The sequence below is a fragment of the Podarcis raffonei genome, chromosome 2 (assembly GCF_027172205.1).
Source record: "Podarcis raffonei isolate rPodRaf1 chromosome 2, rPodRaf1.pri, whole genome shotgun sequence".
Classification (NCBI taxonomy): domain Eukaryota; kingdom Metazoa; phylum Chordata; class Lepidosauria; order Squamata; family Lacertidae; genus Podarcis; species Podarcis raffonei.
The window spans coordinates 64073632-64089995 of record NC_070603.1 but is presented as its reverse complement, the minus strand read 5'-3'; the positions used below and the strand labels follow the sequence as shown (position 1 = coordinate 64089995).

General features: G+C 44.2%; 1 protein-coding gene across 1 annotated transcript; it reads right to left on the bottom strand.

Annotated features, from left to right (window-relative positions):
* Positions 1 to 724: 724 nt before the first annotated feature.
* LOC128407975 (cationic amino acid transporter 2-like) lies at positions 725 to 14789 on the bottom strand. The gene is made up of 12 exons (XM_053377050.1): positions 14597 to 14789; positions 11646 to 12021; positions 9864 to 10019; positions 8394 to 8562; positions 7998 to 8128; positions 7449 to 7671; positions 6443 to 6579; positions 4465 to 4567; positions 3476 to 3618; positions 2681 to 2847; positions 2111 to 2219; positions 725 to 1217 (listed from the first exon to the last, which is right to left on the bottom strand). The coding sequence occupies exons 1-12, from the start codon at positions 14708 to 14710 to the stop codon at positions 1090 to 1092; spliced, it is 1956 nt and encodes a 651-aa protein (XP_053233025.1). The 5' UTR covers positions 14711 to 14789; the 3' UTR covers positions 725 to 1089.
* Positions 14790 to 16364: the final 1575 nt, after the last annotated feature.

The following is a 16364-nucleotide window of genomic DNA, read 5'->3' as shown; positions in this document are numbered from 1 at the left end:
CCCAAAGGAACAGACAACTACAGACACTTCTGTGGGATAAAGCACATTTCAAATTTCAGCAAACGAAACTGGATGAGCAGTAGAAAACAGAGGTCTGTTGTGCATAAACTTGGGATAAACTACAGTGCCCAGCTTTGCCCTCTCTGGAACATGAGGAAGAGGAGGTCCTTCTCTTTTTCAGGTACAGTATGTCCAGCCAGGTTTTTGCTCAGCCTCACTGGAAAGTGGTAGCCCTAGGAAAGACCCGTTGCCAAGTATTGGCTGGGTCTGCCATCCATTTGATTGCCTTTATGAAGTGTGTGTATTTGGTGCTGGGCTCTAGGTGGAGTTCCCTTTGGGTATTCAGCTTCCCCCATGTAATTAGAATCACATGAGGGAGTGAGGGGATGTGGCCCATCAGAGGTGTCTCTGCTGCCAGCTCAGCTACCCTTCATACCTTGGAAGGCCAATGCCATCTGGGCAGCAGGGAGACTTTCTGAATGGCTTATAAACCTGCACAACCAGATGTGCCACTGTTATTGCCATTATCCCCACATTGCAGATTTAGGGAGGCGAGGGGCAAAGCTGTGGGAACTGTAGCTTGTCTAACAAAACCACACTAAATGGGGGGTACAGAACAAGATCCACTTGTGCAATGGGACTTCTCCCCCTGGTCCATGCTAAACCTGTTCCGTGGCTTCCCCAAACTCTGCAGAGCAGATTTAGGGGTTAGGGAAAGGTCCCGTTGCACCAGCGAACCTTGTTCCATGCATCCAGTAACTTAGCTTGGTGAACTCAGCCACAATGCTACACCAGCTCAGCCAATGGATATGAATGGCATGCATTACTTAACTGTGAGTATCCAGTTTCGCTCAAGAGTAGCCTTCCTCAACCTCATACCTTCCAGGTGTCTTGGACTACAACTCCCATCAATCCCGGCACGTATAGCTGCACTGGCCAGAGCTGATGGGAGTTGTTGCTCAAAACATCTGGAGAGCACCAGGTTGGAGTGCTACAAATAGACACATCTATAGATAGTTAAGGGAAGGGTGAAATCCCATTCTTATGAAGTCCTTTCACCAGGGAAGACAGTTGCTCCACACCACAGAGTTATTTTTCCCAGGTGACAGCTGGATCCATGTCACTTGTTGCCTGCTTTGTCTTCTCTGGGGATGGATCTTTGTGGCTGGATCTCTCTGCACTGTGGTGGATCCCGTAGCCAAAGTAAATTAGGAAGCCTACAGCACATAAGAGGACAAGGTGAACCAACAATGCTCCAGACAGACCCTCCCCCTCACAAATATATCCGTATTAGAGAAAGCTCCTTCATTTGAAATCACATCAGGACATTTAGCTCAGGTTAGCCAACTTGGTGCCCTATGGATGTTTTGGACTACAACTCCCACCAGCCCCACCAGCATGGGCAATGCCAGGGATTATGGGAGTTGTAGTCTACAAAGCTGGAAGGCACCCTGTTGGCTTCCCCCCTGATTCAGCCTATAGATGAAATGCTCTTCTGTAACTGTCATTTTCTAGGCACAAAATCCTTCACCGACTCATTCACACATGCATGGATTTAATTTGATTTCTCTTAGTTACCGGTACTTGGCACTTGCTAACTGACTTGTCTTGTGGAACATCTGAACTGTCTCTGTTGAAAAGCACTGTATTTGAGGCAATACAGTGTGATGTGAAAGCTCTGTCTCTACCATTAGATCAATGGTGGACCATTTAAACACATCAGTTTTATTTAATTTACATACCCTGCTGCCTGGCTGCACCTCAGGTGTGTTACAGTGCTGATACTGCAGTTATCAAGTGACCACCAGGTATGCATGAACGAATTCCATGAGAAGGAGCAAAATATTAGAAAATGCAATGGTTGGTTCAGCAGCTAGACCAGCATCTTTGCTGCTGTGCTGCCTAATCCTGGCAAAAGAAGGAAGAGCAGGGGGTCCAAACATACCCACCGTGGTGATCAGGGCACTGCCAAACCTGATGCCCATCTTGTATTAGTCCTGGTAAGAGCTAGGTAGCACTGCCTTATAATAAATTCAGAAGACACTTACTTTCCAAATCATTATTATTTCCTGAAGTTACCTGAATTGTGGCACATTTCTTAAAGGCTTACCAATAGCCATCCACACCATGTACCGAAGCCAGGTGTCACCGCTGAGTTGGACCATTAGGTAGCTATTGACCAGGACACTGAGGATGGGCAAGAATGGCTGACAGGGAACCTAAATGAGTGCAGAGATATTTTGAGATTAGACATGAACGGTAGAAAAAGAATATTATTCCCTGTTATGGCCCTTGGTAACTCTGAGAGAGCATGCAGGGAGAAAAGTACTCCCACACCTGGAGTGCTGTGCCCAGTTTATCACAATTTAAGGAGGATATTGGCAAGCTGGCATGCACACGCACACACACACACACACAATACACAGGCTGCATTGGGAAGAGGAGGACAATGAGGAGCAGATAAACAGCCCTCAGGTCAGAAGCAAAGGTGGTAAGAAGTGGATCTCACCCCACACAGAAAACCCCCTGTTGACAGGAATTTCTCTACGTACCCTTATAGTGCAATCCTATGTGTTGAGTTACTCCCAGGTAGATGCATGCTTCCCGTGAACATTCACAACACGTCAAACATAGTCATGAGGCTTGCTAGGCAGTGTCAATTATGAAGTCTCTTCCTTACCGTGAAGTCTGCTGTCTTCTGGCTGTGTGGCTGCCTCCAGATGATTAGGGACACCACCAGAATCCCCAGGAAGAGGAGAACAAGGCAGGTGACACACCAGGCACCTCCAGATAACAAACATGGCAGTCCTGCTGTGCTCAGCACACACGTGATGCAGACTAGGACAGCTGGAGAGAAAATGGACTCTGAAAACCATGCTGTGAGGAAGCAGGGGACATCTTCCTGGAACAAAAGACCACCCCAGGCACCACAACAAGTGCACTGGAAGAGAACTAATCATAAAGGCAAGGCTCAGTTGACCGGATAATGTTATGAACCAGTTATTTGTGCTTGTTTCAAGTGAGGCCTGTAATAACTAAGCAGGGCAATTCTTTATAGTTAACAGCTCCTTGCTTGGTTTCACCCTGCTCCCTTAACTTAAAGACCTCATTTCTTATTTTTCCAATCTGAAGTTCAATTTCCACATCAATTTGTGATTTCTTTCGTTCCACCCTCATGAAAGTTCACCTGCATTTTTCAGTGAGAATTTTCTTCTAATAGTACCTTTTTAAATGCAAAGTTGCCTCATATATACGTTTTTTACAAAGCACATTTTCCTAATATTTATATTTTCCATTACCTAATGCGTTGATGTATACATTGCTTGGTCTCTGCATAACTTGTATACAGTGCAAAATTCAAAGAAGTGCAAATTTTTACAGCAGCCGGGTATCATTTCCCAAAGCCTGAATCAGGCAACTTTGCCTGTAAATGCAAACTGCATTCCCCCCCTCCAACTGATGCTCCAATACTCACCAATGACAAGCACAGAATGGGACACTAGTGTGGAGGAGCTGTGGTTCGGGATCATCTGAGGATGGATGAGGAGGTCCACCCAAGGTATTCTGCTTGGACCTTTCTTTTCTGGTGGGCCAAGGGAGCTGGGATCAGGTTGGTACCTGTAAAGCAAGTTAAACATCAATGAAAACATCACTTAGTATCTGCCTTTTGTCCAGATTGCTTTGTCAGTGGAATATGCAGCATCCCTGGCTGACAGTAGAAGTGGTCTTGGCAGTGCAAGGTTTCCAAGAATGTCCAGCTCAAAGGAAGCCTCAGAGAAGGTAAAGATGGCATTCACTCACATGCAACAAGATTCTGAACAAAGAGATGCCAAAGGAGGCCTTGCAGACTGTGCCTTGCGATTGAATAATCTCTTTTATGATGAATTGTTCTTTTTTCTTTTATCATTTACTTTTGTGTGTAGTTAAGAAATCCAAAGGCTGTTCCCACTGATATCTTACTAGTTTCAAGCAGATAATTGCTACAAAGCAGACTAAACAGCTGTTAAATAATTGCATCACTGTCAATATGGCAAGGGCCTGCCCTGAATTAATGCCATGGCTGTTTAAAATGTGTAAAATAGAAGCTAGTCTAAGCATGGTTTGAAATTCTACCCAGCCAATTTTGATTTCCCCTGCATTTCATCAGGGGTAGCCTGTTGGAGATCTCATGCCAGTGGTGAGTACAGACAGTGTTGATAATGGAAAGAGCTGCAGACATGTATTCTAGATTAACTAATCTGGAATAAAGACTGCCCTGCTTCCATTTTCACCATAGCTACCTCAGAAGCCAGCTCCAGAAGGTGTTTTATTTATCCTACAATAGGTGGAGGATCTTTTTTTTTTTAAGTAAAACAGACCAATGAAGCTACTTCTCTGGAATGACATTTATATTACATGGGATGTTGTCATGATGAGCACTCCATATCTGCATCAGAGAGAAATAAATAACGAACAACTCATTACCTGAGGAGAAGAACACAGACAGCTACTAGTGTGTAGGCCAGCAATGTCCCAATGGACATCATATCAATCAAGGCCCTCAGATCAAAAAGGAAAGCCATTAAACCTGTGAGAAGAAGGAAGAGGGCCTGTAGAAAACACCACCAAATATTTTCTGCTAATTCTTGTAGCCTTGTAGATGAAGATATGGTCTCCTGCAGAAACCCTTTCCCAGCGAGCTTCCCTCCCGTCAAGGAGAGTACAGGTCTGGGGACCTCCTTTAAGCGAGGGTGTCAGGGACTGGGCAGAGGAGGAATGGTGGGGACCGCCTCCCCATCCTGACCCTCCCAGGGAGGAAGAAGAGGAAGACAGTATATAGATTTACAACAGTGGTTTCTGGGAGGTCACAGCTTAGAGGTAGATGAGGGGGAAAGTTGGGAAATAATGGGAGAGGAGGAGGAGGAGGAGGCACAATCCGAACAGCAGCGGGCTGACACGGTGTCATTAGAAAGCATCCCAGCCCCTCCCTCTCCCAGAACCCGGCGAGCCTTAAAAGTAGGAGAGCAACGAGCTCAAAGGCACGTAGCAGCACCCGTAGAAGTGACGAATGAGGAAGTGGGAGAGATAGGGGGTGGAGATTCACTTGGGACATCACCATTATCCAAGAAGCTGGGTTCTATAGCCTCTCTCTGTAAATACTGAATAAAAAAGGACGGTAAGAAACTTTTCCTTGTTTTTCAACCAGCTGGGAGCCGCTGACAGCATCCTGACAGAGGGGCAATTTACATAATCTTGTTTAGAAAAAAAGAGAAAAAGAAAAGAAATCCATCCATAGTGACTTTTTTGTCAGCTATAGCATTTCATCAAGCTAAATGTGGAAGGTACACCTAAGTGGTCTCTCATGTGCCCAGTTTGGCACTCCACTGCAATCTCCTTGAAACTGAGATATGAGGTTATAACATGGAGCATTTAAATGATTGCTTTACCTTGTCTTTATTCAATCCAAGACAATATTAGAAAGGAGCCACAAAAATGGCTCAATTGATTCATTCTACATGAGGAGAAGGGCTCCATGGCTGGAGTCTCTTTCTGTTTTTCTCTAATATATAAAATTATAAGGAAGTCACAGACAAGTGGCACTGCGAACTTCAGTGTGATGAGCTGCCAGACCATCAGGCAGGCAGGTGGCGCAAGAAAGGAGAAGAGAGGAGGAGGGATCCAGAGGACAGATATGCAGGGCAAGGAGAGAAGGAAGGAACCAGAGGATGGCGATGCAGGCAGGTGAGCAGGAGACAGCCAAGGCAAGGTGAGGAAGAGGGACCCAGAGGATGGAGATGTGATCAAGGAGAGGCGAGGAATTATGCCTGGGGTGGATGGGAGTTGTTTAGGTACAGCGGCAGGACAGGTTGGCCAAGTGGGAAGGGAGGAGGAAGGGGTTGAAGTGGGAGGGTTGGTGGGTTGTGGGAATAGATGATGCTGGTGAGCAAAGCAAGCAGGGGAACAGGCCCTAGTCGCTAATGAAAAGCTTGCATTTTACAAGCATACGGAGATACACCTTGGAATCCACCTGATTCTGGCATGGGGAAGGTCAAGGAACTCTTGCAGTCTAACATTCAGTCCCACAGGCTGACCTGCTCTGTGTTGAAATGCTAGCCTAATGTCCCGTTTCCAGACATTTTTTTAAAGCAACTAGTATTGCTTTCAAGCAGGGAAAACCAACATGGTGCCTTCCAGATGTTTATTGACTCCAAATCCCATCATCCCGGACAATTGACCACAGTGAATGGTGCTGATGGGAACTGGAGTCCAACAGCATCTGGAGGACACAACGTTGACCATACTTGCTTTGGACTATGTGTGTACCCAAATATGACCCAACAGGGGTCGTCTTAGGTTCCTTATTTCATATTTAAACTAGATCAAGTCAAAGTAGGATTCTTAGTCCACACTGGCAGGTTCATTCTGAGGTCTAGTCAATGTTAGAGCCTTTTTCCATACATACCTGCAACAGCTCCAGACACCAGAGTTGCAATCACTGGGCTCTGTCGGCTGCTCACTTTGGCCAAAGATTGAAAGAGGAGTCCATCCCTGGCCATAGCAAATAAAATCCGTGGCATCGGGAACATAGAACCTAGCAAGCTACACAAGAAGGCAGAGAAAGTGAAGAAAAATCTCAAGATCTCTTCTTCCTTTTCTTTACCCGACTCTTGCACAACAAGATGTACAACAGACCTTGCATTACACACAATAAAGCAGACCTTTATCAAGCATAGAGAACAAATTTCCAGGATCTACCTAGTGCTTCAGTCGAAATGAGTCTTAAAACTATTAACTGCTATTATCAGAGTGGTGTAGATCTGTAGATCTTGAGGGCATTGTACCCCAAAGCTCCATCTCTGCTCATGAGTGAAATCATGTTTGCACCTTGGTAGCTGGTGCACAAAACATGCCTGACACACAAAGAGATGTTATGATTATCATAATCATAAAACGGAAATCTTTATGACCCAGAGGACCAGAGCTTTGTAGAAAGAGGATCCAAGGGCAGACATGATAGTAGAGTTTTATGAAATTATGAATTATAGAGAGAGAGAAAATGAGAGAGGGAAGATTACTGTGTTTTTCCCTTATAATACTAGAGTGTGGGGTCAGCTAATTACATTGATCCAAAAGGTTCAAAAGGTACCATTAATTTATACAACTTACCGCCACAGGATACAGTGACAGCCCTGGAAGTGAATTAGATGACTTCATAGAACACCAGTCTATCAAGGTCAATTAGTATCATGTTAGATAAACAGAACCTCTAAATATCACTAATTGGGGAGCAAACAGTGGGGAAGAGGGGTGTTGCTTCTATGCTCTGTATGTGGGCTTCCTGGAAGTATCTCTCTGGCCTCTGCTGGAAACAGACTGTTGAGCTAGATGGACACTTGGTCTGATCCAGCAATGTTCTTCTTATGTCCTTAAAATGCAAGCATGGGGGAAATTGCACATCCTGTCCTTACCTGGTGGTCAGAGCACAGAGGGACCCCACAGCTACAGCATATTTGGCCATGCTCCATCCATTGTATTCAAAAGCCACTGGCAGAGGGCTCATGGTGTCCAAAAGGTGGTAAGGCATCATCAGGGTCAAGGCAGCTGAAACACCGGAATAGGCTAAGAAGCAGATGAGCAGAGAGAGAACAATCCCCATTGGGATGGCTTTTGTGGGGTTCTTTACTTCTTCCCCTGATAAACATAAAAACAAGAAGTCACACCATTCTGAAATCCACACGTCGTCTCATATGGTTAACCTGTCACTGTAGAGATTAAGCAAAGATTTACATGGTGCTCCGGTTATTCCAAAAGGATTGCCTATGGGTTTCTGTTCCAACAACAGCAACGCCTAAGTCACAACACATTCCACTCCTCTTAGGAGGGGAATTGGACACAGGAGAGCTTTAATAACAAATGGCTCCCTTGTGAGGTGAATAGATATTTTCTCCTTTCTTTATTAGCTGCCGGATGGGGTTATCAATCATGGACATTTTGTAATTGCCTTCTTTCTTGCTTACCTGTAGTCGCAATGCAGTCAAACCCAATGAAAGCATAGAAGCAGGTAGCAGCTCCAGCTAAAGTCCCACTGAAGCCATAGGGCATGAACCCTCCAGCCCCAAAGTCCCAGGTTCCATTGCCGGATTGGTTCCTGTCAAGGAAGGTGACATAAAGGAAGTCAATGTCAGAAGGATCTGATTGGATATAGTTGGTAGACAAGTACAGCAAAGGAGGCAGAAAAATGGTAGGTGGGCATGGATCTGTCCTATCATTAGGCAAAGTCAGGTAGCTGTTTGGGGATTTCATGAAAGGACAGCAAATAGATATTTAAATAATTTGTATCCTTCTCTGTAGAAATGTAACCTGCGTGGCCTGTGTTTACTGCAGCCCAAGAGCTTGTGTAGCCATTCTCTTACCTAAATCTGAGGGTAGCAGTCATTAACAGATCATTCTTGCTCATCTTCCAATTCTTCAGGTCCCCTTTGATGAATCCACTGATTATAATGAATAGAAGGACGAGCACATTGACAGCTGTGAAGACTTTATTCACTGTGGTGGATTCTTTTACCCCAACTGAGAGAAGACCTAAGGAGTCAACGAATACAATGTCTCATTGCTTGGGCCTCACAACTATTATGGATGGAGGCCTGAGGCAGTGTCCTTTGCAAAGTACAGTAGATATGAGCAATTGCTGGTACCATATGGAAAATCTGAGAGCAGGGGTGTTTCCCAGCCTTACCTGAACTTGCCAAGAATTGAATATTGGACCTTCTGCATGGAAAGAAGAAGAAGAAGAGAAGAGTTTTGGATTTGATATCCCGCTTTATCACTACCTGAAGGAATCTCAAAGCGGCTAACATTCTCCTTTCCCTTCCTCCCCCACAACAAACACTCTGTGAGGTGAGTGAGGCTGAGAGACTTCAGAGAAGTGTGACTAGCCCAAGGTCACCAAGCAGCTGCATGTGGAGGAGCGGAGATGCAAACCCGGTTCACCAGATTACGAGTCTACCACTCTTAACCACTACACCACACTGGCTCCACAAAGCATGTCCTCTAGTCCTTTACTACTGGACTTTGCATGAAGAAGGTCCCATGTTCAATTCTTGGCAAGCTCAGGTAAGGCTGAGAAAGACCCCAGCTTGAAACCACGGAGAACTGTTAAAGAACAAGTGGCAAGTCCAGCAGAAACAAGAAAGACAGTAACAGAGTAAATGCAAAAGACCTGTCAGTAGGGATGGGTGAATAGGCCAGTTTTGGTTTCTCTCCGTTTCTCATTTTTCCAATCTTAAATTCAGATTGCCACATTCCCGCAAGTTTGCATATGTCTTTTAAGAAGAAATTCTCAGGAAAATTAATAAGCATTTCTGCGAGAATTTTTCCTACTATAAACATTTTTATATGCAATTTTACCTTTTTGCAAGGCAGTTTCCCTATATATAATGCATCTTGGAAGTTATTGTCATTCCTGCATTTATACACACACTTTGTTCTTCACATTACTTGGCTGGAAAACTGCACTGCAAAATTTGGATAAGTGTGAATTTCAAAGGATTGCTGTGCTCATGAATGGCTTCAGAAAGTGCAAATTGGGTATTGTTTCAGAATTGGGCTTATTGTGTCTGAAAATGTGAATTAGGTAAGCTAAAAGCAAACCAAAGTTAATTTCTCCTCTGACCCTACTGTGGGTGACAATTACAGGGTTTGGAAACTATACTGAGATGCTAGTATTATTCAAAACCAATTTGTCAGAGTTGCATTAAGTCCATGGTGGGTAGGGGAAAACTCCTTGATTGTATAAAATTTAATGGGCAATCTCCAATAAAATTGGTGCAGGGTGGGTTTCAAGGATCCTTACAATAGTAAAAAAAAAATCAGTACAAACATACCTGTCAGTAGGACAATGAGGCAAACAGCAAAGATATCAGGGTATTCAGCTAGTCCCGGAGAGGTCATGGCCATATGGGTGCTGAAAAAGGTGCCGATCCGTTTGCCCAGGAGCTCATCAAAAGTAGCACTCCATGCTCTGGCTACACTGGAGGTACCTGTAGAGAATCAGCCAGTTTAAAAATAGCACTGCCAAATATGGGTACAGTACATCGAAACTTAAAAATGAGGGATATTGCAGGGCCCTGTGTGCTGTTCTATGTATGCAGGTATAAAGTATCAGCTTTTCAAGGCTTATGGACCTCTGATGGTCCATGCGAAACAGCAGCATTCTCAGGTATAAGATGACCATTGTGTACTATGAAGCTGTGCCCTTTTAGCACTCTCTTTCAAAGGAAGTATGTCAGCCTTAAACTGCTGTGTGGGCACCACATACATTATATATGACACTACAAAGAGCATGTCTTTCTTCTTGCCTCCGTGCTCGCCCATTTCACCCCTTGGCTGCATAATTCTTTTTCCTCATTCTGTCTTTTCATCTCAGTTTATTGGGGGGGGGCAGTTTTTATGCTCATCCTGCTTTTATAGGGAACACTGCATTTTTGACAGTCCAGACGACACATCACCTATGTTATGCCAAATAACAAGCACAAAATAAAAAAGCTTAAGTGTGCTATCACTCAACCCACTTTTTTGCAAATTGGGAATGATGCACCCACCGTGATTTGAACTTGCAGTGGAAGCTCTCCTATCATATAAGATTCCCATAGACAGATCCCTTAGAAGTCAAATGAGCAGCAACTTTTAGGTATCAGACATTGATAGGATTTTATTTTATCATTCAAAACATTTCTATACTGACCTTCATTGGGCAGGTTACAAAATCTGCCAGATAAATATGTGTCTCAAACGACCACATTATTTGCAGTAAAAAAAAAACCCCTCTGCACGAGAGATGTCCTGTCACTGTAACACATTGGAGGGTGGTCATCTTAAATAAGTGTATACTGACCTATTCCCCTCTACTGCCATTTTGTATTCACATATGGATTCTTCATGGTTTTGTGCTAATCATTATTTCAAATGAATAAATGACTGGCTGCCAACGATTGGTAGTGGAAGTTCTTGTGCCCATCACATCGCTGGAAAACCACAGACTAAATACACTGAGGCCCAAAAGAAATAAGGGATCATTTCTTGACAGGAGATTCAGCATTTGTTTCCATCCACACTGTGTGTAGTCTAGGGGTTGCGTTCAACATTGTGCTTAGGTGAACAGTCCGTCAGTGCAAGGATTTCTCCTTCTGCAGCAGAACTTTCTCTGGTTCTCTCCCCTGAATTTGTTCTGCGGGTTCTCCCAAGCCTCCAGAGAAGATCTGGGGATAGTGTAGGGGCACACATCCCCTTGCCCTAGCACTAATCCTTGCACTAACAGAAAAAGTTAGTTGAATGCCACCCAAGTTTTCCAGTGATGAAATGGGCATGAGTGGATGTGGTTGTCGTAATCATTTTCATGAAGCTGCCTTAGACCCTTCTCTGACTGTCAACAGTGCTCCAGGGATTAAGAATGGGACCTTTCACAGCCCTACTGGAAATACCAGAGTCTGAACCTGGAACCTTTTTGCATGCATAACACATGCTCTGAGCTACAAATTCAACTCACATCGACTTTTTTAAAAAAAGTTCTGCCTGCCTAGTTATTATTTCTTAGGCCCATCTCTTTGGCTTATCAATGAAACCACACGGTAGATGTCAAAACACAGAAGCCCAAAACTTGTTTATACCAATTATATAGGAGAGCAGGAGGTTCCAACCGGTGACGAATGCCCACAGCTCTCCAACTGTTATGTAGCTGTAGAGATAAGCTGATCCGGTTAAAGGCACCCGGGCTCCAAACTCAGCGTAACACAGTCCTGCCAGGATGGACACCAGAGCAGCAATCAGAAAGGAAATGATGATACTGGGGCCCGCGCTGGTCTTGGCTACTTCCCCTGCCAAGAGATACACCCCTGCACCCAACGTACTGCCCACACCCAGAGCCACTAAGTCCGAGGTGGAAAGGCAGCGACGCAAGTTCGATTCTCTACAGGCACCGGCTGTTATTCTTTTTCTACGGGAAACCATTTGATAGAAGGAGAGCATGGAATCCGAGACCGACATCTGAAAAAGAAAGAATCCAGAGAGATCATAAACACTGGTGCGACTATAAAAACAGTAACAACACCAGCAAACCTTCCTGACAATCTGCCTCGGCTGTGGTTTGGACTGGATAACCTTTGAGGTCCATGAGAATGAAATAGCAAGCATAATATCCCTCCAGCAAGCATATTCTTCACGGTCTAAAACGCAACACTCTCCAATGGCTGAAACTCTTTCTTCAGAGAAACGGCACTATCATGAGTTAACGGCATTATCATCAGGGGTTCAGTTCAGACCATCACAGGGTGACTTTTCCCCAATGATATTAACTAACATGCAACTAGTTCAAGGACCAACCAGTCACCCATAGTCTGCAATAGCAAAATGGTTTTGATTCATGATCTATACAGGCATTGAATGATTGATTCCCTGTGCACTTAGACTGAAACATGACTTTCCTTGTGGTGAAAAGGAAAGGAGGAGCAAAAAATTACTCTGAACCCACAAAACTAGAGCAGATTTATCCGCTCTGCATCCAGCTCTACATCCCTGAAACAGTAGTACTCTGTAGGTAATCCTTCATACAGTTCAGAGTCCAATGGGACAAACTTCCTGGGAATTAAGTTTTCTTAAGTACAATCTAAACGTATTTCAGCTTTTGGATATCCCTGGCTATGGCTTTCAGACTAAAGCTCTTCCCACAACACTTGCCACCTTAATATCATTTCACATAGGCGGTGAAAAATGTGCTACATTCCTTTCTTCTACATGTTACTTCTAGGACCGCCCTGCAACTTTGGATCCAAGAGGCTGTTCCTCTGCAAATCTGATAATCTGCTGCTTATAGCCTTTCTGTGAGTCTGGAGGCTGACAACAAAGCAATTCACTATGAAATTATTTGCAGTCATATGAAAAGGTTAGTTGTTCACATGGCTTGCATATTCCTTAGGGTTTAGAGTAGGGGCAACTGATCCTGTGCCCTCCAGATGTTGGACTCCAGCTTGCACCGTCCATGGCATTGGTCATATCGTCTAGGGCTGATGGGGGGTGTAGCCCAACAATATTTGGAGGATACCACATTGACTACAACTGAATTAACGTTGCTGGGTGACCCAGTGGAATCTTGAGCTGTTGCTTCACACATCTTAGAAACACAATGACTAGTACACTCCAGTTCATCCATGCTGAGAACCCTCCACCCATCTTTGGATCTGCATCACCACCACTACCTACATAATTGGGTACTTTTCAATTTGGAGCCGGTATTATTACCTTGCACCTGAAAAATAACACCCAAGTCCTCCTAGATAAATTATAATCGCACTAGCTAAAGGCTATATCCCACCCATATATGAGGTGGAAGGGAGGAGTCAGGCAAATGAAGGCAATTAGCCGAGAGTTAAGGAGCTAAGGAAATTCATTCTCTGTTGCAAATTGGCATGACAACTCATTACTCCTGAAAATCGCTGGTTTGGTATATGAGCAAGCTCCAGGGCCAATCCACAATGCAGAGCACTAACCACTATACGATCACGGCTGCTCCAGAGCCAATTCAAAACATTTTTCTGGCCAAGACAAAGGACAAGATGGCACCTTCACCATTCCATGCACAGAAGCCAATTGGGCTGGCTTCTTTCATTACTGAATTTTATTTCTGTAATGGCTAGTTCTGAGAGTTTGGGACAGGCCAACATTTGTCTTCCAATGCAAGAGGACGACCAGGAGGAACACCTAAGGAGCGTCAGTCACTGTCCCTCAGCATGTGTTGCCTGAGGTGGTTGGCATACTCTAACAGAAGAGCCGGCACATAACTGGGGACTGGATCCACTGAAGTGGAGAAATCAAATGAGATGAGACATGGTGCTGACCATATCATTCCTTCATATATTACACACCACAGATTCTGCCTAATGTGCCAGAGACTCAGAACAGACGTGAGTTTTGAGTTAGATAACATAACTGGTGGCCAGCCTAGAAAGAAAGGTGAACGGGTGGGAGGACAGAGGCCAATGAAGCCTCAAAGGGAAGGTAATCCACAATTACAGAGCACCCACAGAGAAAAGTCTGGGAAGAAATGTCCCCAGAACACACATTTGCCTCCTGGGACATAACATTCTAACAGTGAACTTCAGACTGTTCCGCATTGTAATGCATCTGTGAGGGAAAGTTCTTCAGCTTGCAGAATTCTGAACGTGGTTTCAAAGCTGATTGCAGAGGGAGGAGAGCCGAGGGAAGTCCATTTGTATGACACGGAATGTCTCTTGGTAGAAATTATTTCTCTAGCACTGTTCCTTAAACATATTGCTGTGGTGTACAATTTTAAATAAAAAGAATATAAACTGTAAGGCAGCTCATGTCTTTCTTCTTAGTTTTAGCTCTCAATGAATCATTCTCCTCTCTTGGAGGACACCTCTGTCCTACTCCAGCCCTTTTCCCAATTCCTATGTTCAGTTTTTTTCTCCTCACATTTGTCACACTTTTAAAAATTGTGCTTTTGCACACTTTTTGCACTTTTGCAGGGCAAAATTGAATTGCAAAAGCATGACTTGCCTCTTGGCCCCCACCCAGGCCCCAGTTTGTAAACTAATCTACTTACTTTTGCTCTTTTTCCAGACACTTGCACCAGCTCCATGCTGAGAGTCAGAAATGCAGGGAGGGAGGCAAATCCAGAGTCACTGTGTAGGTTTGTTTCTGCCTCATTTGAATGCATTTCATAAGATGTGTAGCCCAACCTTCTTTCTCTCCGACCACCCACCTCTGCCCTCCTCTCCCCACTTTGGTCATGGGGAACCTATGCAGATTTCCACCCCATCCCCAACAGTTTCCAAATCACTCCTGCGGCTGCATGCAAATTCAAAGCGGCTCAGTGCTCTGTTGGAAAGCTTTAATTGACATTTGAGGATTGCCCAGGCTGGCGGGACATAGGGGCTCCCATCCCTTTTGAACAAATTTGTCCTCTCTCCATCTTCTTTTCTCTCCGCCTCGGTTCCCCTTGGCATATAGAGGGTGAGGCCTTTGAGAATGTGAATGGAAGCATTTGGCAGCATATGTGCAAGGAGTGGAGTTGAGGCATTAAGCAAAATAGGATCAAGTAAATTTTAAAAAGGAGAAAAGGGCATTGGGGTAGGGATGGGCGAATCTGCCATTTTTATTTTTCCAGTTCCTTATTTTCCTAATCTTTTTTGTATCAGTTCGATGTTGTTGTTGTTCTTGTTTTTAAACGCCCTTATCTGGCACTTCAAAGTTCATTTCACTCAGAGTAACAACAACAATTCTGGTACAGTAGTACCTCGGGTTACATATGCTTCAGGTTACATACGCTTCAGGTTACACACTCCGCTAACCTAGAAATAGTGCTTCAGGTTAAGAACTTTGCTTCAGGATAAGAACAGAAATCGGGCTCCAGCGGCGCCGCAGCAGCAGGAGGCCGCATTAGCTAAAGTGGTGCTTCAGGTTAAGAACAGTTTCAGGTTAAGTATGGACCTCCGGAACAAATTAAGTACTTAACCCGAGGTACCACTGTATTTCAAAATAGTGGCCTTTGCCCACTTGGTAGGTTTTGGATATATCTTGGTAGGCTTTCTATATTGATCAGGATACATTTCTAAGGATGAGGAACCACATATTATTTTTGTTGCAGTTACTTTGAAGTTTCCCATTTTGCTTTCCACAAAATGAAAGGCTGCCTGCCTTGGAAATATATACCAGATAATGACGCCTGTCGGCACCTACCCATGTAGAATGAGCAAACATGTCTTATCACATGACTGGATACACCTGATGACTGTCTTCCCATCTGATTGTACAATGTGTGCATCCCCCATATGAAGGGCAGTATGTGGCTGAAGGTTCAGAGGTGTTCAATGGGGCTCCTCACTAATACATTTTAGGATTGTAGCCTTGATTGGTCTTTCATCAGGCCCCCAGGGTTCTCGAATCAAACTCTAAAGTATACTATTTTAAACTGAAAGGTGTTCGTTTGGGAGTAGAGCTGTAATTGCTGTAGCATAACAGTTGTTCCAACTTTCAGCATGTTATGTTTGGTGGCCAAGCTGTGGTAGAATGCTGTTAATAAGGCACAGCTTTGAGGCCAATATTTTGTTTTGCTTTCTAGAGGGCAGTCTGAAAACGTGTGCAGTTATTCACAAAGCACTGATTGTCTTGCACATTCATCTCACACAATTCCCCCCATCACACAGCAGATTATGTCAACAAATATGAGTATCACCCCAGCCAATGAAAGGGTGTAACTTGCAAGCAAAAAGAAACTGTGGAACGCCTTGTGAAACTGCATCACAGTTAACCAATGTGTTGGCCTCGCAAAAGGGGGAGACAATGCTTTGCTTATTTTACAAGTGATGATT

Excerpts from the sequence above, each read along its gene's own strand:
- LOC128407975 (XM_053377050.1), bottom strand. The coding sequence starts at position 14,710 with ATGCATTCAAATGAGGCAGAAACAAACCTACACAGTGACTCTGGATTT. Across the intron at positions 10,020-11,645 it reads CCTGCTCTCCTATATAATTG|GTACCTCCAGTGTAGCCAGA; the intron begins GTATAAACAAGT and ends GATTCTCTACAG. Across the intron at positions 8,129-8,393 it reads ACTGCTACCCTCAGATTTAG|GAACCAATCCGGCAATGGAA; the intron begins GTAAGAGAATGG and ends CTTCCTTGACAG.